Source organism: Haemaphysalis longicornis, unplaced genomic scaffold (assembly GCF_048455015.1).
Source record: "Haemaphysalis longicornis isolate Haplotype H1 unplaced genomic scaffold, Haemaphysalis longicornis Haplotype H1 scaffold_5, whole genome shotgun sequence".
Classification (NCBI taxonomy): domain Eukaryota; kingdom Metazoa; phylum Arthropoda; class Arachnida; order Ixodida; family Ixodidae; genus Haemaphysalis; species Haemaphysalis longicornis.
This window is the reverse complement of record NW_027526385.1, coordinates 16,320,905-16,346,815: the sequence shown is the minus strand read 5'-3', so window position 1 is coordinate 16,346,815 and position 25,911 is coordinate 16,320,905. Positions and strand designations below refer to the sequence as shown.

Below are 25,911 nucleotides of genomic sequence, written 5' to 3'. Positions count from 1 at the left end.
TGGCTGACACCGTTTTATAAAAACACCCAAACACGACAGAAGCTGCCCCTCGTTCTAATGCCTCGGTAACAAGAAAAAAAAAAAAAACAGCGCAGAGAAGACCGGCCAAACTATGGGTAGTCAGCCTTCTAAAAACATTTTGGACCCCCTCAGAAGATGACTACAAAAGCAGCCACCTTACTCAGTTTTGGAAGAGGGATGCGCACGCATTCACACACAATGAAAACCAAGAAAAAGCGATAAATGCTGCAATCTTGAGAGTGAGGAACAAAATGTTCTACAGCATCCAAACACTCTTTCCGATAAAATGAATGCGGAAGCTGTACTGTTGAATTGTGGAAAAGACATTGTTTGTTCCGCCACGTTTCGCGGCTGCTCTTGACGGTTCAAAGTACAGTCGCCAGCAAAAGTTTGCGGGATATGCAGCGCGTGGCGGAGCGGCGCAAAACTGCATTGCTGCGCCATCTGCAGCCAGCAAGCGCCGGGTCGAGGCTCAAGGAACTGGCGTGTTAGGCGCGCTTTGCGCATGCCTGTCCTTTATTTGTTACCCGGCATCTATGATCGCTCGCTTGCCCGTGACATGCTCTCGATATTTGCGGCAGCCGCGGTGGCCCCGCGTAACCATCGCCATCGTTGTGCTATCACTGGTGCTACAAAATACGCAGCCCGCGGCCGCCGTTTGCGCGGCGCGCAACGTTGAATAAACCTTAGGCTACGTTCAGACCACGGAGGTTCAGACTATCGACGCAAAAGCTATATCATAATCCATGAACGTAAAAAGACGGCATGTCACGCTGTTCGGTGGATTAAGACATGAAATGACGTCATTCTTTAAAGTTAGTTACGACAGTTGCGGACAGTCTGAACCCGGCCTTATCTTTCAAGAGGCAGTGGTGGTTGTATAGGAAATACTTTTATTTTATTTTTAACCTAAGCACCGATAAACTGTCAGCTGACCCACAATTGCCGTTGTAGTCGTCTCAGGGGCTAATTATCACAAAATTTCTTTGGGGTAGTTCCAACAAAACAAGAGTTACAGCCGTTTTCTGTAACTGTACGTCCTCCTTAGTCTGTCATGTATTGAATGCCGCATCGTTTACGGCTTCCCCAAAAACTAATTATGGCAAGTAAATGTGATTCGGCGTAATGCTAACGGTCATCCTCGCGGCCAATTCCAGTATGATGTTTACATGAGACCTACATTACATTGAGAGCTAGATCTTTCCCCAAAAACTTTGCTTTGCCGCAAGATTAAGTTTGGCGACGCGACTTTTTTCTAAGCACCACATCGAGGTACGCAGTTTCCAACAGGTAGCCTTTATTAGCTCCTGTAAAATAAATTTAATCGTGGACCATTACATCACTTGGAAGATAAGATTGATTGAATGCTGCGCGCCGCGCAAACGGCGGCCGCGGGCTGCGTATTTTGTAGCACCAGTGATAGCAGAACGACAGCGATGGTCACGCGGCGCCACCGCGGCTGCCGCGAATATCGAGAGCATGTCACGGGCAAGCGAGTGAACACAGATGCCCGGTAACAAATAAAGAACAGGCATGCGCAAAGCGCGCCTAGCCCGCCAGTTCCTTGAGCCTCGACCCGGCGCTCGCTGGCTGCAGATGGCGCAGCAATGCAGTTTTGCGCCGCTCGGCCACGCGCCGCACATCCCGCAAACTTTTGCTGGCAACTGTACATTATAGCATACGCCACAATAAAGATTTGTAGAACTGCCCACTCGAAGGCAGCGTTCTATTCCACAATTGCTAACGGTGTAATCCCTATGTAATGCCTTAAGCCGTGTATTAAAGTTTATTTATTGCTTTTGTCAGAACCTTTTAGGGGCGAATCCCCTTTGGGGCTGGGCTGTTGGCTCCTCCTGTTGTCGCCGTCGGAATCGTCGTTTCATGTAGTTACGGTACTGAAACACCGAAAAAAAGACCACGCGAAATGTGGAGAGAGGCGCCATTATCTTCAGGCCATTCTTTATTTTGCGAAAATGAGGCGTCCATTCTTCCCGCGCGCTGGAATTGTTGCGCAGTTATCAGTGCCATCCACCGGGCGGGAGATTAGCGCGTGGGAAAAGACAGTTGCTCTCACGGCACGGCACATCCATGGATGAAGCGCCACGAGCATTCACAAGGCGGGCAGGCGAGAACGTCCAGGAGAGCAAGCAGTACACTTCCCGAACATCAGCGTTCGACCGCTAGACGACTTCCACATGAACAACACCCTCCCCACGTGCACGAACTATATATCCAACGGACACAGCCAAAACAAAAGTGGAACCGTTCAATGGCCATTCGCCCGTGGATATCAGACTAGTCGAGCAATCTGTCGCCCTCGGTATAGCTGCCGGCCGTTGAACTCTCATCCCCCAGCGAGGCGAGTTCCGCCAGCTGGACGCTGGCGTAGTGGTGGAACATCATCTTGACGCCGCGAAAGACGCCTATCTTCAAGGTAATCCGGTCCCAGAAGGCGTACTTGTTGTTCCTCAAAGCCCGCTCGCACAGCCGCTCTAGGGCGCGGATCTCGTGGTCGAGTATGACGATCTGCCGGTTCGCTGCGTTCAGTTTCGCGTGGAGGGCGGCGATGCGCATCTCGAGCGCGTCGTCATCTTCGGGTACTTGCTTCGTCGGGGTAACATCGCCGTCTTCGATGCAGGCTCCGTTTGGGGCGGCCATGTCGCAGCGAAGTTCTGCCTCGGCGGGTGTCGGAGCTTCAACAACCTCGACGCGACTGCGAGCACTGCTTCGCCGGTGGGACGACACAGAGCGAGCTGCCTTGCCTTCCGCGTAGCAGCATAGAACTGGGAGCAACGCGCCCAACCACAATGGCTATGGATCGCGCAATGATCCCACTTGGCTATATACATCTTTTCCGCCCCTTCTTCTTTCTTTTTTTTTTTTGAACGTTCTAGTAAGTACCACGTCAGCGTTGTTAAGTTAAACGTTTCAAGACACCTTATATATCCCGCGTATCAAAAAGCGGTCCGTGGTTGGCCGTCTGCGCTGGGGGCTAACCATTGGCAAACGGGGGTAACACGAGTTGCGCGGCTGATTACCACGATCCGCCGCTCCGCCGGTTCAACTCTGGCAGGAAATACCGATTTCAGGGCTGCGCACTAAGTTCCCTTTTTCAGTTGTGCGCAGATGAGCGGTCACGGCCGCACATGAACGCGCCCGCCGACTGCCACCGGCATTGCGGCTCCTACACGTGTGACGGGTGCCTTTCCCGCGTGAATTTAGAAGTCAAGGTGGCGGGTCAACGAGACGGACAGTCACGGGCCATTATTTCATTTGATCTCCGCCCAATTGTCACGACGATGATGACGACGACGGACGACGACGACGACGACGAAGAAGAAGAAGAAAGAAGAAGAAGGCGCGCAACTCTGCTTCACCACCGTGGCCTCATTCATTTCGGAGACGGCTCGTCTGCCGTGCTAATATTATTCCGATCAAGCTGACTTTGGTTTTGCTTTCTCGTTCCTCTTTCTTTTTTTTCCCCTATCTCTCTTCAACATACGTACTAAATCCTATCTTCGGCTTAACTGCTTTGCCTTATCTCATTCTTTTTTGGTGAAAGAAAACTCTTCTTGGCCAATTCCCTTAAATGGGCATGCGGCGGTTTTACGGGCTACCACCACCACCACTTCGCCGGTGCACACGCACGCCGGCAAGCTTCGGGCAACTGTAAAAATATCTTGTATTGTCGCTAGCGGACGACTAGATATTGTGGACGACCTACAGATACTCGGTCCCGAAAAACATAACGCTTCTCTTGGCGCCGTTTCGATTGCTGTACGCGTCGCCTAGTTTCTGGGGGCGTTTCAGCGGCAGTTTTCTGTTTCTACGTACTAACTTCCAGCAGCAAAGCATAACAGCTGCAACATCCTAAAGTACGACACAATTCACCATGCGTGAGCGGTAGCTTATTTTAAGAAATTTCCTGACCCGTGTATGGTAAAATGTACGGTTCTAATAACAGGATTTAACGCGCCGACGCAACGCAGGCGATGAGGCGCGCCGTAGTGGAGGGCTCCGGATTGATTTCGACCACCAGGGGATCTTTAACGTGCGCCGAAATCTCGTACACACTGGCGTTTTTGCTTTTTGCCTCCATCCGAAAAGCGGCCGCCGCGGCCGGGAATCGAACCCATGACCGCGGCCGGGAATCGAACCCGTGGCCGCGGCCGGGAATCGAATGGCGGCTCACTGGCTGATGCGTTGCTCGACAGCGCAACGCCTCAGCCAGTGAGCCACCGCGGCGGATTACAAGAAATGGCGTAAAAAGAAATAACGCTGCACTGGTGCGCGAGTTGTGTTTTTTTTTTCTTGGCCATTTTTTCGTTTTGTTTTTAAGTGCGAATGCACTTCTTAAGCGACCCTGAACCTGCGTCCACCGGCGATGTCCGCATAGCATACCCACGTGGGGGATTGGCCAGGAATCTCCTCGTCTTCCTTGGCAACGGGGGGAGATGGGCGCGCGCTGCCTGGCCGCTGACATGGCACATACCCACGTGGGGGATAACCACGCACGGTGACGCGAGCGTGATTCCCCGTCGAGGGAGATATACGGCTATCGGTTAGCTAAAAACCTTTCTGCTGCTGACGCCTCTGTTGCACTGAGCGGGCCACCGGGAGCACAGCGGACCGTAAAAAACGGTCAGCTAAAACTCTCTCATAGCAAGCTCTGCGGCATACGCATTTAGCCTGTAAGGTCAAGTGTGTACTTTACCACGCTGTTCTCCGACACAGTTTCGGATATGGTAGTGTCCAGCGTTTTCGAGTACATATTGCAAACGGCGCACTTCATCCAGACCTATATACAAACACACCAACCACAAACCGGTCGGTCGGTCGGTCGGTCGGTCGGTCGGTTGGTTGGTTGACGGACGAACGAACAAACAGAGGTAGGGAAAGGGGTACACGATACGCGTATTTCACGTGTGAAACCCAAATGGTTAACCATTTGACATCGGATTTTTTTCCTTCGTTTTAGCTGGGTTTCTCTCTGCTCTACCTCACCGCAGTATTAGAACAAGGCAGTAGCTGCAGCCGTCTAGGGGTGTTTTTTTTTTTAAAGCGGTAGCAGCCATGCATAGTTCAAGCCTTACCTGCACTCTGCACAAGTAATTCAAATAATGCGACAGATTTCTGTTGTGCCCGTGAGTCAAGCACGGTGATTGCTCCAATGCCATGCCGTTTCATCCAGTGCCATTTGTCCAGGAAATCGCCACGTCTCTCTGTCATGGCGCACACATCATTTTGTCGAACTGCGAAACTCAGCCTTTTGAAAACATTCTGCAACCCCCTTGCAAGCTATAGATACGCGGCCACATTACGCTCAGACATTTGGGAGGAGACGTTCGGAGGAGCGCGCACAGACTAACCCAATTTAAAATTTTACCAACCCTTCCTGAAGAAATCTGAGAGAGGCGCGAAAGCTACAAGTGCGTCCATCCTTCGCTGAAAGCGCGTCCAATAGATCGCCACACCTTCAAAGACCCAAATGGCAAAAGAAGAACGAACCCACGCGGCAATTTTTTCGCGCACTAAATAAACGCGTCTACAACCGATACGTGAACCTGCTCCTACCCCCGCGTGACGCGTGACCTTCAGCAGACGGACAAAAAGGCTCGACCTAGAAGAGCTCTGCTGTTGAAAAGACCTTTGCCCGAGTAGTTTAAAATCGTGATTCAGACGCAGAAGAAACTGACCCGCCGCGGTGGCTCAGTGGCTAAGGCGTTGCGCTGCTGAGCACGATGTCGCGGGTTCGATTCCGGTCGCGGCGGCCGCTTTTCTGATGGAGGCGAAAAGCGAAAACGCCCGTGTGTACAAGATTTCGGCGCACGTTAAAGATCCCCAGGTGGTCAAAATTAATCCGTAGTCCTCCACTACGGCGCGCCTCATCGCCTGCGTTGCGTCGGCGCGTTAAACCCCACAATCAATCAATCAGAATAATCTGGGTTCGATCCTTTGAACTGCCGAACCTGAAAAGGAATCTTTCTTGCAGACATGTGGTCAGGCGAGCATGCGTACTGATGCCGGCCATGGCCGCACGCTGACGAACGACCGACACGTTGTCTATGATTTAAAAGTACCCTATTGTACTCCGTCTTCGTGGTCGATGCGTGCATTGTCTGATCTAGAAGCGTTCCTTTCCCGCGATTTTCAAGTGACCGTTTCGACAGAATACAAGCCCTGTTTCACGCATGCGCCGTGTGTACAGAGATCTTATCGGAGCTTTTCGGTCCATGGGGAAATGCCTTAGGTTTTTGACAGGACGCCACCGGTCCCACTAACAAAGCGTTCACTTGAAAAAATTCCAGGATGCCAAAAAAGTGCATCATCTTCCCGTAGGGGAACCCTGAGTAGTATGCGAAGCAGCCATGGGGTCGACTGAAGTTCCCATTAGTTTTCAGTTCGTCGTTTCCGTTGACGGTCACCTTCGCGTGCCTTCGTTGTATCAGTAGCTTCTTGACGTAGTTTGGATGAGTGAAGGACATACGGCGCGTTCGTAGCGCATGCTCCCGTCTTGGTTTGTAGCGCAGTGGGAAGAGCGCCACGTACCTCCCGTTGCGGCCAGAAAGTCGGGGGATCAAAACCGGGCGCCGCCTAACTGTTTCTTTGTATAGTGGACTGCGCTGACGTCAGCCCGAACGCTGACGGGCCTGAAGAGACGCGCATGCGCAGTAGAGTGCGGACGGCGGACAACGACAACGAGGGAGGGAGGGACACAGCCCCGAGCATGAGATGCTTCGCATCTAAAAAACCCCAGAACACCCTTCATGACGTAGTGCATGCGAAAAAATTAGCGGAACGGATATGTCAGTATTGTCCGTTCCGCCGTACGTGTTTCCCGACGATAGAAACGTAGAACAGGTATCGCGCGGCCAGAAGGCAGCGCGTACATTCTATGCACGGTGGCGCCTTCAGTGGGACGTGTCCAGCGGTACACATGCCTCCACTCATTATCCACTGGATGCATCCACTCACAATTAATGCCCATTTGAATGCCCAATTTTAATGTTATCCGCCCCAAGCTAGACTTGGGTTACGATGCGCACCGTAGTGGCGGAGTCCGGATTAATTCTGACCTACTAAGGTTCTCTTAACGCGAGCCAAAATATCAACACATGGACATTTTCGTTTTTCGCCTCCATCAGAAAAACGGCCGCTGCCTTAGTCTTTGAGCCACCGCACACGGCGATATCGTCTTTTTTTCTTTATGGCGCTTTTCTCTCTCGCGCTTACTATGACAGAGATGCTTAGCCTAAATGCACATTAGATGGAATATGCATTATTAATCACCCCGTCGGTACTTGTCAAATTACCACGTTAAAGTTTCCCCTGTAGCGCGGAGCACACGACCCTAGCACACGTTTCAAAGTTAAAGGCCACAACCGTTTTGCTAAGTTCACCTTTCGTCAGTTAGAATCATCGCTGTGGTGGTCCAGGAACTCCGTGCCTGTGCCGCATTGTCGAGAACCCTGGTTTAAACGACACGTAGCACAAAATTCATTCAGTTTTCGTTTTAACATTTTTTAGTTTGTTTACATCAGCTTTTCCTAGAAATGACGCATCATTCCAAGAATTCACGGGCCTGTTCTTTTTTTTTTTTATCCTCTGAGCACATCGCCCATTTTGTGTACCATCAGTACGCCGTTATGCATGCCATATATGCTTTTCGACCAACATAGATAAGTAATGCTTTCGCATGAAAAATTTCCGGCGCGAATATGTGACGTGACTAGCTTTACGTGATGTTACGTCATTTCGATCGCGTGACTTATGTGCTGTTACGTGGTCATACAAGCTGCATCTAAGTCACGCGATGTGAGCACGGTTGTCATGCAATGTTGGTTACATGATCACGGAAGTGCTATCTAAGCTTGCGGTCTCTCTACCTCACAATATGCATAACCCTTGCATTACACAAAACTGCAGGCACACACACTGCGAGGAATCACCGCGAGTTCGAAGCTAGCTGAGCACGCTCACGATACTGAAACGCCGTCGCGCCAACTCAACACCGCCTCTTTTGGGCAGGTGGAATAACGGACGACAAAGGAACATGCCCAGGGTGCGGAGGCAATACGTTTATTTTACACCAACCTCCCTGTTACATTGGTTACAGTTACGTAGTTCCCTTTAGGTGAAAGGGGTGATGAGGCGCCGCGCCGAGCCAGTGGGCCCTTCGGTCAGGGCAAAATCAGGGACATCATCTTGCTGGCCAGATCGGCTCGCAGCAGCGAGGGAGACGCGGTCCGTTCGCTCACAGCTGCGTACCGCACGGCGTGATCGTCGAATGTTAGGTACGGCCTTACTATATATGTAAGCGTGGGACAAAAGGAGCAGCCCAGGGCACGGGCCGGCAGGCCTGGCGGGATTTAGAAAGCGTCACATACCTTCGCAGCCCTGGCAGCGCCTCCCCGAACAGTCCCTCGCGCATGGCGCGCGTCCCAGCGGATGGGAGTTCGGGCGCCGTTCAAACACGCCAATGAAACGAGGTTCCCCACGAACCAGGGCGGAGCGGCCATCGAGCTGACAGTGTCAGCGCAATGGCAGCGGACGACAGGATCTTCACAAGTTAAGGTGGGGTATACGCGAAGCTAATGCAGGTGGTTGCTAGGCACAGCTGGGCTGAGTTTTCTAGCAACGCTCCACGGAACAACTAAAAGACTAACCAGCTACGCTGTTCAAAACGAAAGGAAAAGACCGCACAAAATTGGGGGTGGGGAGTGCCGCCATTACAGCTAGGCCATTCTTTATTACGCCAAAGTGGGGCGTCTATTTCTTCGTCACACTGTAATTACTGCACGGTCGCCAGCTTCAGGGCCCACCAGGCGGGCGACCAGCACGCTGAAAGCAGTGCCAGAGGAGGCCGTGGCCGAGCTCTCACGGCACGGCGCATTCACAGCCGTCGGTTGACGCACCACGAACTTCTGTTCAGAACGCCGGCAGACGATAACGTTCAGACGAGCCACGCGCTTTCGCGGTCGATCATGACACGACTTGCACGCGAATCGCCTCTATCCCCACATGCACGAACACTATACATCCAACGGATACCTGATACAGAAAATAGAGTAGTGCAAATGGCGTTCGCGCGTAGTGCAGCCGACTAGTCGTGCACACTGCCCCCGTCAGAATAGTCACCGGCCGCCGAAACCTCCTCCTGCAGCATCAGGCCGACGACGCGCTGCAGTTCGTCCATGTTGGCGGTGATGTAGTGGTCGTACATCATCTTGACGCCGGTCATGATGGATATCTTCAGGCGGATGCTGTAGCGGAGGGCGCGCTTGTTGTTCCTCTCGGCCCGCTTGCACAGCCGCGCAAGGTCGCGAGTCTGCTGGTCCAGCAATACGAACTGCCGGCACGCCTCGTTCACCTTCGCCCGGAGAGCGACGATCCGCATCCTGAGCGCTTCTCGCTCGCCAAGTGACCGCTCCGCCGGGACATCGTCATCGTCAGGTACTGGCACCTCCGGGACGACATCGTCGCTTTCGGTGCAGCCGGATCTGTCTGGGGTGGCCATTTCTCAGCGAAGTTCTGCTCTCTTGGGCAGGTGTCGGAGCTCCAGCAACCTCGACGCGACTGCGAACGGTGCTTCGTCGTTGGGACGACACGGAGCGAGCTGCCTTGCCAAACGCGAACCAGCACAGAACCGGGAGGAACGCGCCTAATCACAATGGCTCTGGCTCGCGCAATGATTCGACTTGGCTAAATACTCCTTTGCCGCCCCTTCTTCTTTCTTTTTTTGAACATTCTAATAAACACCACGTCAGCGTTGTTAAGTATAAGACATTTCGAAACACCTCACAAATCGCGCGTCGATCCGCGGTTGGCCCTTTTCGCTCGGGACAAACGGAGAAGACAGGAAACAAGAAATATTCGCAACAAGAAGACAAGATTGGCGCCTGTATATCTCGTTTCTTGTCTTCTTTGTCGACGTCTAGTTAGCGCCACCTTATCTTTTTTTCTTTAAGTTAAACGCCAGTATTTCATTTTACCCCGTCTTAACAATCAACAAGACGAAGGCGTGCAACTCATCTTCCAGACCATGGCCTTCGCTGGCACGCGCTCATCGCGAGCGCCGGACAATTGTGCAAATATCATCGACTGCCGCTGTGAATGGGGACTTAGCGGACGGTTAGATATTGTGAACGAAATTCAGACACTACTTGGTCACGAAAAACAGTACATAAATCTTCTTGACGCGCTGCTTCGATTGATATCTCTCGCGTGGTTTCTAGTTCCCGCGTTTCGTTTGCCATGAAGCTGTTCCACCACTTTTTTTTTTTTTTGCGTGCTAAATTCCAGCAGCAAAGCATAAAAGCTTTATACTTCGAAAAATATGACGCAATTCGCCATGCATGAGCGGTAGCTTATCTTGAGAACTTTCCTTTCCAGTGTATACGGTAAAATGTTTGGTTGTAACCGCAGAATTTTCTGAACAGGAGATGCTGTAAAACAAAATAACTCTGCTTTCGTGTGCAAGAGAGAGAGAGAGAGAGAGAGAATAGTCTTTAATGATACTGGTGAGGTTAGCCTGGCCAAGGCGCCTAGCTTTCTACACCACATGCATGAGAAAATGAAATCTATGAACAGATGATGATAAAGACTGTGATGAAGATGACGCGCTCATTAAGAGAGTCCTGTTTAAGAGTCTGATCAAGTCCTCTGCTTCGCAGGAAAGACAATAGAGCTTTTGTCGCTCGAGATGCTCGTTTAGAGTTCTACCAAGGGCCTAGCACGTCACTTAGAGTTAGTCCTCTAGAAAGTGGACAACCCAAGGACACTAAAAGGGACGTTCTAGCTGCTCTATACCACGTACACTCACATAACACGTGGTTCAAGTCCTCGCGCACGTCACAAAGAGTGCAGAAGGGGGAAGCGGCCTGTTTCATCTTGAATCGAAAATAACTTGTGTAAGCGACATTTAGCCGCACGCGGTGAAGAACCGCTTCATCATGCTTTGAAAGTCCGTCAGGCATCCTAAAGGTCCTGTGCGGGTCTATGGAGTGAAGCGGCGCGTAATGTTGCGGCGCAACAGCCCACATAGATCGCCGAAATCTCCAGGCAGCCTTGGACGCTAGGGCAGAAGCAAGTTGTACGTTTATTGTAGCGTAAGCTACACTGGCCGAGGTTGAGTAGTTTCGCGTGGCTCCTGGAGAGCCGTGCTGCGCATGCGCAAGGAGCAGTGACGTCTCACGGCGCACAGGTGACGCGCCGGAGCCGCGATTGGATAGGATTGGAAATCGTTTCAGCAGCAGTAATCATGATAATCAGCTAATCCTAGACAACCAGGAAAGCCAAGAATAACCAGCTGAACCTTAGCTCACGCTACGTATATCCTGGCATAGCCGAGCTAAGCCACTGCTTGTTTTCTTGACCGTTTTCTTGTTATTTCTTTCATGTTTCGACATGTAACGAAAAAGCTCCACCGCTCAGCGTTAAAGGAGCCATGAATACAAAATACAAGTTGGGTTTATTAGAAAGACTGCTTAGTCCCGATAACAATGATACCAATATCATCGCAATCTTCGAACAAATAACGGAGATATTAAAGAAAACGTGTAAAGCTGAGGCGACCCCCTAGCCAATTTCCCGCAACTTTTCTATGACGTCACGGAACCTTGTTTGTGCGATTGACGGCCGCCTAACTGACCTGTCGCGACGACACATGACTGGACATCTGTAATGGGGCCTTTAGTTCCATTTGGCCGCATCACTTGAATGCTAACGTGCAGTTAACGCACTGAAAATTATGTTTTATTGGTGGCACGTATGACGTCATTGTTGCTCATAACACGTCACTGTGGCGCGAAATTTGAAAGTTCTTAAATACTTCTTGCGTTTTTTTTCGTTAAAAAACAGCTTTTGCGGCTGTAATGGAGCTGAGTGAGATACTGAATCCTAGTTCTTTCAAATTAAACGAAGTTGTATTTTCTCTTCATGGCTCCTTTAAGGCTCAGTTTGCTGTTCGGGATAGGGCAGCCACCTTTGTATAATTGGTACACGTTATCAGCTAATGCCTGTGCGGTATGCAAAAACTTGCGGTGATACCAACAAAAGCTTTGAGACTGCCATGGACGTTAAAAACGCGTACGCTTTGGAATAAACTTATTCCGCCGATGAAGTGCTAAATATTGTTTCGCTCCCAGTGAAGTTTCTGAACCCTGTATACGAGTGATCGTGCCTTTTCGACGGAGCAACTGAACTTCTGTATTTGGATGAAATGGGGCCGCAGTGTCAATGCTAAACTTCAACCGAAGGCAGTGGATGAAAATGAAATTGCATGAATGTCTGTATACGCAAGCAGGAAAGCAGCAGCATTTGTCACGTGGGGTTTGAGAGACAGATGACCATGGTGATCTCCTCGAGGAACGGCGCTGAACGAAACGATGTGGTATTGCTGCTACCACCATGCTTCTTCATTCACGGGCACAACAGAGGCCGATCACTCCGCTTGAACTCTTAGCACAGCATGCAGCACGCTCGTGCAAAGACATGTGCAAGCAAACCTTCAACATGGCTGATACCGTTTTAAAAAAAAAAACACCCAAACACGACAGAAGCTGCCTCTCGTTCTAATGCCTCGGTAACAAGAAAGAAACAGCGCAGAGAAGACCGGCCAAACTATGGTTAGTCAGCCTTTTAAAAACATTTTGGACTCCCTCAGAAGATGACTACAAACGCAGCCACCTTACTCAGTTTCGGAAGAGGGATGCACACGCATTCAAACACAAGGAAAACCAACAAAATGCGATAAATGCTGCAATCTTGAGAGTCAGGAATAAAATGTACTACAGCATCCAAACACTCTTTCTGATAAAATGAAGCGGAAGCTGTACTGCTGAATTGTGGAAAAGACATTGTTTGTTCCGCAACGTTTCATGGCTGCTCTTGACGGTTCAAAGTACAGTCGGGGACTTAATTTTGCAGACCACGCGAGCGCGTGGCAAAAGCCACCGATGCGCGCTCTGGACGCCCGGCGCCTGTTGTCGAGACCGGCGCGGCGCGCATGCGCGTCCTGTTTCACTCGCAGGCACGCCGATTTTCTCGCTTCCTGCAGCGGTGCTGCAATGGTCACTCAAGCACCGCATAAGGACGCCTTTGTAGCATTTCTTTCTTCCCGATGGCACATTTGGGGCCTGATGTGACGATTGCGCGGCATTTGGCGCATGTGCTCCTCGCGTCCTGATAAACACTTGGGCGTAATGTTTTGTTTGTTCGTTTTGTGCTTTATCGTTTATAGAGGATGAGACTAGCGGTTCGCGAACGGCGTCCCCGAATGAAGCGCGTACGAAGAACAGTCTCACGGTACCACACTACCGACGATGAAATGCCAGCTATATGAATAGCGAACCTTTATTACCCTTGTTTGTTGTGTAATTTGGCCAGTAAACATATATTCCAGCTCGCTCTCCGCTGCCCATGAAATGGGCGATTTGCAAGTTAAAGAAATCCTCTGTTTTATTTTTAATGTCTACTTCGTTACTTAAAAATGAATGAAAGACATACCCATACGAATTGTCTGTTCGTTCTTCGCGTCGGCATTTCAAAACGGCACCTCGGGTTCCCATCGAAGAACGCCATAACATTATTCGCTACTTTTCGCCGTAATATTAATCGCTACTTAGGGCCTTCCGAATGTTTTTGTCACTAATGAACGGGTGTTTAACCACTGAAAAACAATCAGCTTGTCCTCGTGTTTCGTTGTTGACCTTGTCCTTCCGCTCCGCTGGGCATCTGCAAGTTGGCCCTTTTAATTGTGATGGAGCCGAAAAGTGAAAATGCTCAAGTGTGTTGGGGATTTCGGCGCATGTTACACATTCCCAGGTAATCAAAATTAATCCGGAGCTTTCAACTACGGCACGCCTTATCGGCTGTGTAGCATCGGCGCGTTAAAACCTCATAATCAATCGATGCAAGCCGACCTTGAAGAATTGCTCCGGCCTTGGAGCAATTCATCTCCGTAGGCATGAATTTATCGGCTAGCAGCATCCGTTGACTAATTAGTAAGCCGGCAAGTATCTCTTTGAAAAACAGCTTCTCAAAAGTAGCGAATAATTTTATGGCATTCAATGGGAGCCCGAGGTGCCATTTTTACGAATGCGACGGGCCGAGCGAACAGACAATTTATGTGAGTACGTATTTCTATCATTTCTAAGTAATCAAGTGGGGATCAAAAACGCCGAAATAATTTCTTTTATATAACTTGCAGATCGCCTACTTTATGGGCAGCGGAGAGCGAGCTGGAATATATGTCCAGTGGCCAAATTACACTTTAAACAAGGGGAATAAAGGTTCGCTATTTATATAGCTGGCATTTCGTCGTCAGTAGCGCGGTACCGTGAGACTGTTCTTCGTACGCGCTTCATTCGGGGACGCCGTTCGCAAGCCGCTAGTCTCATCGTCTATAAACGATAAAGCACAAAACGAACAAACAAAACATTACGCGCAAGTTTTTATCAGGACGCGAGGAGCACTTGCGCCAAAACCCGCGCAATCGTCACACCAGGCCCCAAATGTGCCATCGGGAAGAAAGAAATGCTACAAAGGCGTCGCTATGCGGTGCTTGAGTGACCATTGCAGCACCGCTGCAGGAAGCGAGAAAATCGGCGTGCCTGCGAGTGAAACGGGACGCGCATGCGCGCCGCGTCGGTCTCGACAACAGGCGCCGCGCCTCCAGAGCGCGCATCGGTGGCGTTTGCCACGCGCTCGCGTGGTCTGCAAAATTAAGTCCCCGACTGTACATTATAGCATACGCCACAACACAGATTTGTAGAACTGCCCACTCGAAGGCAGGGTTCTATTCCACAATTGCTAGCGGTGTAATCCCTATGTAATGCATTAAGCCATGTATTAAACTATGTATTAAAGTTTATTGCTTTTGTCAGAACCTTTTAGGGGCGAAACCTCTTTGGGGCTGAGGCTCCTCCTGTCGTCGTCGTCGTAATCGTCGTTTCATGTAGTTACGGTACTGAAACACCCAAAAAAAGACCAAGCGAAATGGGGAGGGAGTGGCGCCATTACCTTCAGGCCAATCTTTATTTTGCGAAAATCAGGCGTCCATTCTTCCTGCGTGCTGGAATTGTTGCGCAGTCACCAGTACCATCCACCGGGCGGGAGATTAGACCGTGGGAAAAGTCAGTTGCTCTCACGGCACGGCGCATCCATGGATGAAGCGCCACGAGCATTCACAAGGCGGGCAGGCGAGAACGTCCAGGAGAGCAAGCAGTACACTTCCCGAACATCAGCGTTCGACCGCTAGACGACTTCCACATGAACAACACCCTCCCCACGTGCACGAACTATATATCCAACGGACACAGCCAAAACAAAAGTGGAACCGTTCAATGGCCATTCGCCCGTGGATATCAGACTAGTCGAGCAATCTGTCGCCCTCGGTATAGCTGCCGGCCGTTGAACTCTCATCCCCCAGCAAGGCGACGACGCTCTGCAGTTCCGCCAGCTGGACGCTGGCGTAGTGCTGGAACATAATCTTGACGCCGCGAAAGACGCCTATCTTCAAGTTAATCCGGTCCCAGAAGGCGTGCTTGTTGTTCCTCAGAGCCCGCTCGCACAGCCGCTCTAGGGTGCGGATCTCGTGGTCGAGTATGACGATCTGCCGGTTCGCTGCGTTCAGTTTCGCGTGGAGGGCGGCGATGCGCATCTCGAGCGCGTCGTCATCTTCGGGTACCTGCTTCGCCGGGGTGACATCGCCGTCTTCGATGCAGGCTCCGTTTGGGGCGGCCATGTCGCAGCGAAGTTCTGCCTCGGCGGGTGTCGGAGCTTCAGCAACCTCGACGCGAGACTGCGAGCACTGCTTCGCCGGTGGAACGACACAGAGCGAGCTGCCTTGCCTCTCGCGTAGCAGCACAGAACTGGGAGCAACGCGCCCAACCACAATGGCTTGCTCGCGCAATGATCCGACTTGGCTATATACATCTCTTCCGCCCCTTCTTCTTTCTTTTTTTTTTTTTTGAACGTCCTAGTAAGTACCACGTCAGCGTTGTTAAGTATAAGAAGTTTCAAAACACATATCCCACGTATCAGAAAGCGATCCGTCGTTGGCCCTCTGCGCTGGGGGCTAACCATTGGCAAACGGGGGTAACACGAGTTGCGCGGCTGATTACCACGATCCGCCGCTCCGCCGGTTCAACTCTGGCAGGAAATACCGATTTCAGGGCTGCGCACTAAGTTCCCTTTTTCAGTTGTGCGCAGATGAGCGGTCACGGCCGCACATGAACGCGCCCGCCGACTGCCACCGGCATTGCGGCTCCTACACGTGTGACGGGTGCCTTTCCCGCGTGAATTTAGAAGTCAAGGTGGCGGGTCAACGAGACGGACAGTCACGGGCCATTATTTCATTTGATCTCCGCCCAATTGTCACGACGATGATGACGACGACGGACGACGACGACGACGAAGAAGAAGAAGAAAGAAGAAGAAGGCGCGCAACTCTGCTTCACCACCGTGGCCTCATTCATTTCGGAGACGGCTCGTCTGCCGTGCTAATATTATTCCGATCAAGCTGACTTTGGTTTTGCTTTCTCGTTCCTCTTTCTTTTTTTTCCCCTATCTCTCTTCAACATACGTACTAAATCCTATCTTCGGCTTAACTGCTTTGCCTTATCTCATTCTTTTTTGGTGAAAGAAAACTCTTCTTGGCCAATTCCCTTAAATGGGCATGCGGCGGTTTTACGGGCTACCACCACCACCACTTCGCCGGTGCACACGCACGCCGGCAAGCTTCGGGCAACTGTAAAAATATCTTGTATTGTCGCTAGCGGACGACTAGATATTGTGGACGACCTACAGATACTCGGTCCCGAAAAACATAACGCTTCTCTTGGCGCCGTTTCGATTGCTGTACGCGTCGCCTAGTTTCTGGGGGCGTTTCAGCGGCAGTTTTCTGTTTCTACGTACTAACTTCCAGCAGCAAAGCATAACAGCTGCAACATCCTAAAGTACGACACAATTCACCATGCGTGAGCGGTAGCTTATTTTAAGAAATTTCCTGACCCGTGTATGGTAAAATGTACGGTTCTAATAACAGGATTTAACGCGCCGACGCAACGCAGGCGATGAGGCGCGCCGTAGTGGAGGGCTCCGGATTGATTTCGACCACCAGGGGATCTTTAACGTGCGCCGAAATCTCGTACACACTGGCGTTTTTGCTTTTTGCCTCCATCCGAAAAGCGGCCGCCGCGGCCGGGAATCGAACCCATGACCGTGGCCGGGAATCGAACCCGTGGCCGCGGCCGGGAATCGAACGGCGGCTCACTGGCTGATGCGTTGCTCGACAGCGCAACGCCTCAGCCAGTGAGCCACCGCGGCGGATTACAAGAAATGGCGTAAAAAGAAATAACGCTGCACTGGTGCGCGAGTTGTGTTTGTTTTTTTCTTGGCCATTTTTTCGTTTTGTTTTTAAGTGCGAATGCACTTCTTAAGCGACCCTGAACCTGCGTCCACCGGCGATGTCCGCATAGCATACCCACGTGGGGGATTGGCCAGGAATCTCCTCGTCTTCCTTGGCAACGGGGGGAGATGGGCGCGCGCTGCCTGGCCGCTGACATGGCACATACCCACGTGGGGGATTGGCTAGGAATCGGGCGTGAGAAGGGCTAATGCACCCGCTTAAAGGAGTACTGACACGAAATTTCAAAGCTGAGATCCGCTCTAGCAAACAAGTACAACGACAACACAAATAGGTGTCTGTGAATAAATGCATCTTTCTTTCTTTGTAGTTGTGTCTGTGTGTGATCTCTCTTTCGCGAACATTACCGAACCGCGCAAATTCAACTCGTGCATTCGCACTTTCACATTCTTCCCCTCGGGGAAATGCGGGGAATTTTTTCCTGTTTTGACGTGTGGTGAAAAAGCTGCAAAGCTCAATGTTAATACTCAGTTTGCTGTTATGAATACCGCAGGACTGTATATATTTGTAACGCGTTATCAGCTGCTGCATGTGCGGTGCGGGCAAACTTGCGGCGATATAAACGTGTTGACATTGTCATATGGTGCATGGTAGCACGTGCATTTTTTTTTTTAAGAGCTGGCACAAAAGGCGTTCGATAGGCAGGACAGGCACTGAAAAGGCCAAGGCGATGAATTGCATTGGCTATGTTCTAATCAAAGACATGCCGCAGTACAATAAAATGATCCGCGGTTTCGCTTTTACAGCAAGGAGCACGAAGACCGCAGGGGTGATACCGGGGGCAGAATTCTGAGTTTGTCCGTTTCAAAAATGTCCCTATCGCGTCGGTTTCAGTCGTGACGTGGGTACACCTACATGGCCTCTTCTGACCAATGAGATGCAACGAAAGCGACGCCTTTCCTTGCTTGTGCTACTGCCCACCTAGCCATCTTCTGTCAGCTAATAGGGCTCGCTCGAAAGGGACACTTCAGCGCAGACGTGAAATGGACAATACTGAGAATTATGCCCCAGCGCGATGCCTATAATATTGACGCTTGGGTATCCTACACCTGATAGTGGTTAACCTAACCTCGCGCTGGCGGGAGAGACAAAACTACGAGTCCAAAGTATACGATTTAAATGGATATAGCCGTCAAAGCAGGTGATAGCCCATTCGCGTGTTCTCCCTAGACGTGGGCCTTAATGCTCACATATCGCGACAAGCACGTTTCATTCGTGCATGCGCATTGCGGAACCCAGCAAACGCAGGAAACGCAGTCTCCGCTGCAGTGAAGCCACGTGGCGCGAATATCCTCCCATGGACTCGTTTCCCCGGCCTTACCGCAGTCAATATGGTAAGCCCACACACGCGCGCTCGCGCACAAAGGAAAGACAGAAGTCGTGACCCGCCGCGGTGGCTCAGTAGCTATGGCGTTGTGCTGCTAATCCCAAAGACGCGGGTTCGTTACCCGGCCGCGGCGACCGCTTTTCTGGTGGAGCCGAAAAGCGAAAAAGAAAAAGGGCCATTGCCGCCGGGACCGAACCGGTGCCCTTGGGCTCAGCAGCGCACAGTCTGATATAGCCACTGAGCAACCGCGGCGATATCATCTTTTTCTTTCTACGACGCTTTCTCCCTTGTTCGATTACTATGGTAGATAGGTTTAGCCAATTATGTTTGCTAGCCTAAATGCACGCTGTTAGTTGTATTATATTTCACTACTTACCTAATCGCTACTTGTTTATAAACACCATTCAAATGGACCAATTACCAATAAAATAGACATTTTTGTTTTTCGCCTCCATCAGAAAAACGGCTGCTGCAACCGAGATCGAGCCCGCGTCTTTGGCCTCAGCAGCGAAACGCTTGCACTGAGCCACAATCGATGGCCATCTTTTGATTACTGTGACAGAGAGGCTTAGCCTAAATGCAGTTTATTAGTTGGAATACGCCTTATTAACGCACCTCACTGCTACTTGGTTAATTACCATGCGCAAGTTTATCCTGTAGCGCGGAGCACACGATCCTAACACAGGCCGCAACCGCTTTGCTAAGTTCACCGTTAGTCACCTAGAATCATCGCCGCGGTGGTCCAGGAATTCCGTGCTAGAGCCACCTTCTAGAGGACCCTGGTTCAAACACCACCTAGCACGAAAATTTACTCAGTTTACCTTCTGCAAACTTCTAGTTTGTTTATACGAGATGTCCCGAGCAACGCGGCATCATTCCAAGAATCCACTGGCGGGTTCTTATTTATCCTCTCAGCACGTCGCCCATTTTGTATATCATTAGTCCGCCAGTTAGCGTGCCATGGAAGCCCGATTTTTGACCAATATAGCGAACTAATGCTTTCGCGGGAAGATTGTGGCGGGAATATGTCAAGTGGACATCGTCAGGCTTAAGATAAAGATGTCAAGTGACGAGCTTTACGCGAATTTTGCCGGGAACAGGTCACGGGTACTCCCTTTACGTGATACGTGTCGTGGTTACGGGACTTAACGTGATTTCGGTCACGTGACTGCGTGGCCATACGAGCGGCATTTAAGTTACGTGATTTGGGCACTTGTTACGTGACTTGGGTTATGTGATCACGAAAGCGGTGTCTAAGATATATAGGCTCGGATGGGCGCAGCCATAGCGGGAGGTTGCTACGCAACGCAAAGCGGCGCACAGCTGGGCTCAGTTTTCTGGTAACGCTCCACGGTGGAAGTAAAAGCTTACTCCGCTGTCATAAGCAAAGAGAAAAGACCATACAACATGGGGGGTGGGGGGTGCCGCCATTACAGTCAGGCCATTCTTTATTCCGCCAAAGTGGGGCGTCTATTTCTTCGTCACACTGTAATTACTGCACGGTCGTCAGCTTCAGGGCCTACCGGGCGGGCGACCAGCATGCTGAAAGCAGTGCCAGAGGAGGCCGCGGCCGAGCTTTCACGGCAGAACGCCGGCAGACGAGACCGTTCAGACGAGCCACGCGCTTTCGCGGTCGATCATGACACGACTTTCACGCGAATCGCCTCTATCCCCACATGCACAAACACTATATATCCAACGGATACCTGATACAGAACATAGAGTAGTGCAAATGGCGTTCGCGCGTAGTGCAGAAGACTATTCCTGCACTCTGCCAGCCACAGAATAGCGACGGGCCACAATCTTCGCTTCCAGAAGGGCGACGACGTGCTGCAGTTCGTCCAGGTTGGCGGTGATGTAGTGGTCGTACATCATCTTGACGCCGTTCAGGATGGACATCTTCATGCGGATGCTGTAGCGGAGGGCGCTCTTGTTGTTCCTCTCGGCCCGCTTGCAGAGCCGCTTCAAGTCGCGGATCTGGTCGTTGAGCAAGACGAACTGCCGGCACGCCACGTTCACCTTCGCCTGGAGAGCGGCGAACCGCATATCGAGCGCGTCGTCATCGTCAGGTGCCGGCTCCGCCGGGGCGACGCCACCGTCTTCGATGCAGCCTCCGTCTGGGGCGGCCATGTCTCAGCGAAGTTCTGCTCTCTTGGCCGGGTGTCGGAGCTACGACAACCTCTACGCGACTGCGAACACTGCTTCGTCGATGGGGTAACACGGAGTCAGCTGCCTTGCGCCTACAAGCCCAGAAGTGAGAGGAACGGGACCAGTCACAACGGCTATGGCTCGCGCAATGATCCGACTCGGCTAAATACACCTTTTCCGCCCCCTCCCCCTTCTTTATTTTCTTAACGTCCTAGTAAGCACCACGTCAGGGTTGTTAACTATAACACGTTTCGAAACACAGCATAAATCGCACGTATCAAAAATCGATCCGCGGTTGGCCCTCTGCGCTGGGGGCAAGCCATTGGGAAACGGTGGAAACTACAAGAGCTGCGCGGCTGATTAGCACGAGCCGCCACTCCGCCGGTTCCACTGTGGCGGGAGAGCCCTCTTTCAGTGCTGCGCACAAAGTTCTCTTTTTCAGTTGTGCGCAGGTGAGCGGCCACGCCTGCACACGAACGCGCCGACTGCCACTGGCGCCGCGGCTCCTACACGCGTGACGGGTGGCTTTCCCGCATGAATATGGAACTCAAGATGGCGGATGGACGAGGCAGCCAGTAACAGGCGACTATTTTATTAGATACCTGCGGAACAATAACGGCGAAAAAGAAGAACACGCGCTACGCATCTTCCCCACCGTGGCCTTCGCTGGTGCACGCATGCACGCATGGGCGAGAGCCGGACAAATGTTTTCGATTGCTGCTGTGAATATGGGGATTTAGCGGACGGTTAGATATTGTGAACGACCTTCTACTTGGTCACAAAAAACGGTACATAAAGTTTTTTTAGGCGCTGTTTCGATTGATATATCTGTCGCGTAGTTTCTTCGTTCACGCGTATCGTTTAACATGAAGCTGTTCGACGGCATTTTTTTTATTTCTACGTACTAACCTCCACCATCAAAGCATAAAAGCTGTATACTTCGGAAAATATGACGCAATTCACCATGCATGTGCGGTAGCTTATCCTGAGAACTTTCCTTTCCAGTGTACACGGTGAAATGTTTGGTTGCAATCACACAATTTTCTGAACAAGACATGTAAAACAAAATAACCCTGCTCTCGTGTTCAAGTTTTTTTTTTCTTGGCCGTTTTCTTGTTATCTCTGCCATGTTTCGACACGTGACGAAAAAGCTGCACCGCTCCAGCGTACGTTAACGCTCAGTTTTCTGTTGGACAGGGCAGCCAACTTTGTATATTTGATACCGGTTATCACCTAATGCCTGTGCGGTGCGCGAAAACTTGCGCTGATATAAAAGTGTTAAAACTGCCATATGACGCATGCAGTGGACGCAAAAATCGCGTAAGTGTTAAGTTCAACTTATGCCGCCCGTGAAGCGCCAAATATTGCCTGGTGCACAGTGAAATTCCTGATCTCTCTATGCGAGTAATAGCGTTTTATGAAATGTGTAATTTTTTTAGAGCTGGCACAAGAGGCATTTCACAGGCAGGATAGGCACCGAAGAGTAAGGCCAAGGCGTCGATATGGAGCGGCTAAGCGATGTTTTCTAATCAAAGAAGGACTGCTGCAATACAAAAAAAAAAAAGATTTTCCATTCACGGTTTCGCTTTTACAGCAACGAGCACGAAGACCGTAGGGGGTGATACCGGGGGCAGAACTCTGAGTTTGTCCGCTTAAAAAATGTCCCAGTCGTGACGTGGGTGATCTTGCGAGGCCTATATGCGCAGAGGCCGACCCCTTCCCTTGCTTGTGCTGTGTCCCAGCCGATCATCCTCTGCCAGCCAATCAGGTCTCGCTCGAAACGGACACTTTGAAACGGGACCCGCCGCAGTGGCCCAGTGGCTAAGGCGTTGTGCTGTTGAGTTCAAGGACTCGGGTTCAACTACTAGCCGCGGCGGCCGCTGCTCTGATGGAGGCGAAAAGCGAAAACGCCCATGTGTTCGAGCTTTCGGCGCACGTTGAAGATCCCCGAAGCTGATCAAAATTAATCCGGAACCTTCCACTGCGGCGCACCTCGTCGCCTGTGTAGCGTCGGCGCGTTAATCCTTACAATAAATCAAAATCTATCACTTTGAAATGGACATGAAATGGACAAAACTGGAAGTTCCGCCCCAGCACGACGCAAATAAAAGTGGTGTTTGGGTATTCTACACCTGACACAGGTTAATCTAACATTGCAGCGGATAGGGCTCGTCACCCTATATTCCTCGGCCGCTGCCAATGTTAACAACCGGTCCAACAGAACACTTTCTCCAACGGAAGGACGATCTGCGTCGCGCCACACGTGCCCTCACCCCACCGTGTGGAACGGACCTCCCCCGTAGACTTGCTCGCTGGGAAGAGGTTTTGCTGCGCAGACTTCGCGTTGGAGTGGCGCTTTCACCTGCTGTGACCCTGGCGTTGCCACCATGCACGCTACCATGCCCCATTCGATGACACCTGCCCCTTCTGCACAGCTACTGCCGAACAAGCTGATGCGGATCATTTAATATGGGCGTGTCCTTCACTGAACTCAGCCAGAAGGCGACACGTGAGAGGCACAGGCCTCCATCCTGGAAGACCCCCCGACCTCCAGCGGTGGCTCTGGGGAACCCACCACTGCTCCCTTCTTGCCTTCCTTCGAGAGACGGGTGTCCATCATGCCCTAAACAGGTTACTTTTATGCCAACGGGCACTCTATCGCAAACAAAAAAAAAATCGCGCCAATCCACCCCGTGAATGTGGATGGAAAGCAAAGCTGTAAACAGCACCCATAACGATTACCCATGCGACGTCACTTAAATTCACTCACATCGCTCTACAAATAGCAAAACCAGAGAGAAACGAAATGCACTTAACCACACCATTTATTACTTCAAAGAGATATTCTTGTTAAAGTTGCATCAATGCACGAAGCATTAACGGTGTTTGGTTGAGTTGTATTGGTGTAGCACAAGAGTGGAAAGTTTTTTTTATAAAATTAAAGTATGCTCCTACCCTGTGTTAGATGATCTGTCTTCTCCGTCTCTGCGCCGTGGACGGAGGCGACGAGATTTGTAGCAGAGAAGGAGGAGGAGGAAGAAATACACTGTTTATCCCCCCTCACCTTGCTTGCGTGAAGGGCATCGTTCGAGGTGTTGATGTTCAGATGACACCTCAGGAGGTACTAGAGCAGTTTTCAGTAGCGGGAGTCACGTCAGTTTACCGTTGCAGCCGTGCTGTAGAGAAAAACAGGGTGCCAACAGAATCTGTCATCGCTACATTTGTAGGGACCGCATGTCCATCGGAGGTTAAAGTATGGCCACTCATTTACCGTGTGGAACCTCTCTCTCCTCGGCCACTTCAGTGCCACAGCTGTTGGCGTTTTGGCCACACATCCAGGGCGTGCAAATCGTCTCCCCGGTGTCGCGCATGCGGTGAGAGCCATTCTGTCGAGCTATGCACTGCCCAAGATGCCAAATGTTGTTTGTGTGGAGCGGCACACCCAGCTGACTATTCTAATTGCCCTGCTAGAGCTCAAGAAGTCCAAGTGGTTGAGGTCATGGGTAAGCGTCGCTGCTCGCGCGGGGATGCTGTTGCCATTGTCAAAGAAAGGACACATGGGTACGCTGGAGTTACTGCCAAACAATCTCCATCACTCGCTGACGCAGCCGTAGTCAGTACCATTGTTGCCGCGGTGGAAAAAGCAGTTGCCAAGATCCAACAGCCTTCCCTCGCTGACCCAGCTTTTGCTTCCGTGGTTGCGGCGGCCGTTGAGAAAAGTGTCACTTCAGTTATCACCCAGTTAACTTCCAGCATAATCGAGTGCGTGTCCCGCACAGTGGTGACTCAGCTGGCGCCATATTTGCAGCCCGCTCCGCTTTCGTGTACCTCTTCTCCCCAAGTGATCCAACAAGTTTCCACCGCCCCTGAAGGTCCGCTGCTCTCAGCAGCTAATCTTGCCTCGGATTCAGTTAAAGTCTCGTCTACTCTCACTACCTCTGTGCGTGGATCCGAACATCTTACTTACGCTGAGGCTGGTACTTCGTCTGATCGTGGTGCTACGGCCGACACAGACTATTTCCCCCCCCTTTCGCCCTCTTCAGACTCGGACATGGAGCTTCAGACTTGGCCCATGGAGACTGTAAATCAGTCTAGTAAGCGTTCCGGATCACCTAGTACCGAAACCCTGGAAGTGCAGCCAAAAGCAAAATCCAAGAAAGGTAAATCTGTTTCAAAGCCCAAGGGTCAGATATTAGAGGCTGCAGTTGCAGCCGCCGGTCTCTCTGAATCATAGGGGTTCTAAAAGTTATTCAGTGGAATTGTCGCTCTGTTTCGGCAGGCTTTGCAGATTTACTTTGTTTGTGCTCCCAATTTTCCCCAGACGTAATTTTGCTACAGGAAACCTGGCTTAGAAGCAACCAGGAATTTGGTCTTTATAATTACCGCACCTTTCGGCTAGACAGACCAACCCGAGGTGGCGGTCTGTTAAGTTTGATATCTACAAAGTTTGCTCATAACGCGAAGGTGTCCTTCCAACTTCAACGCTCTGACTGTGAAATTTTAGTGCTGGAATTGAAGCTACCTGGTTGCCTGCCTTTTTCATTAGCCAATGTTTACTTTCCCAGTGGCGTCGTTGATTCTGAACCCCTTGAATTGGCTATTGCTTCGGCTGTACCTCCAATTATCTTTGCAGGAGACTTTAATTCCCACCACGTTACTTGGGGCTTCCGGACGGATTCTTGCGGTAATCGCTTGTTGGATTGGATTACAGATAACAACTTAACATGCTTAAATTCGGATTCTCCAACCTACTTTAAGGGACAAACGCAATCTGTTTTGGATTTAACTATATCTTCTCGAGGTGTTTCAGTGCCTTCTTGGTCGACCATTGATGGCGGGTCGAGTAGTGACCACATCCCAATAGTTTTTGACATCGGGTGTCCCATCCGTTTAATTAACCGCCAAAGCCGATCTTTTGTCAACTATAAAAGGTTTCAAATCTCTCTGAAGGAGTCCTTGTCCTCTCTGGTCCCACAAAACGAAGCTG

General features: G+C 50.9%; 2 protein-coding genes across 2 annotated transcripts in view; both read right to left on the bottom strand.

Annotated features, from left to right (window-relative positions):
• The window catches only part of LOC144137919 (uncharacterized), a 510,196-nt gene that overhangs the window by 348,673 nt on the left and 135,612 nt on the right, over positions 1-25,911 (bottom strand). The window lies entirely within an intron of this gene.
• Positions 20,199-21,288, bottom strand: LOC144139071 (uncharacterized). Its single transcript, XM_077671556.1, has one exon. The coding sequence runs from the start codon at positions 20,904-20,906 to the stop codon at positions 20,535-20,537; it is 372 nt and encodes a 123-aa protein (XP_077527682.1). The 5' UTR covers positions 20,907-21,288; the 3' UTR covers positions 20,199-20,534.

Excerpts from the sequence above, each read along its gene's own strand:
- LOC144139071 (XM_077671556.1), bottom strand. The coding sequence starts at position 20,906 with ATGGCCGCCCCAGACGGAGGCTGCATCGAAGACGGTGGCGTCGCCCCG.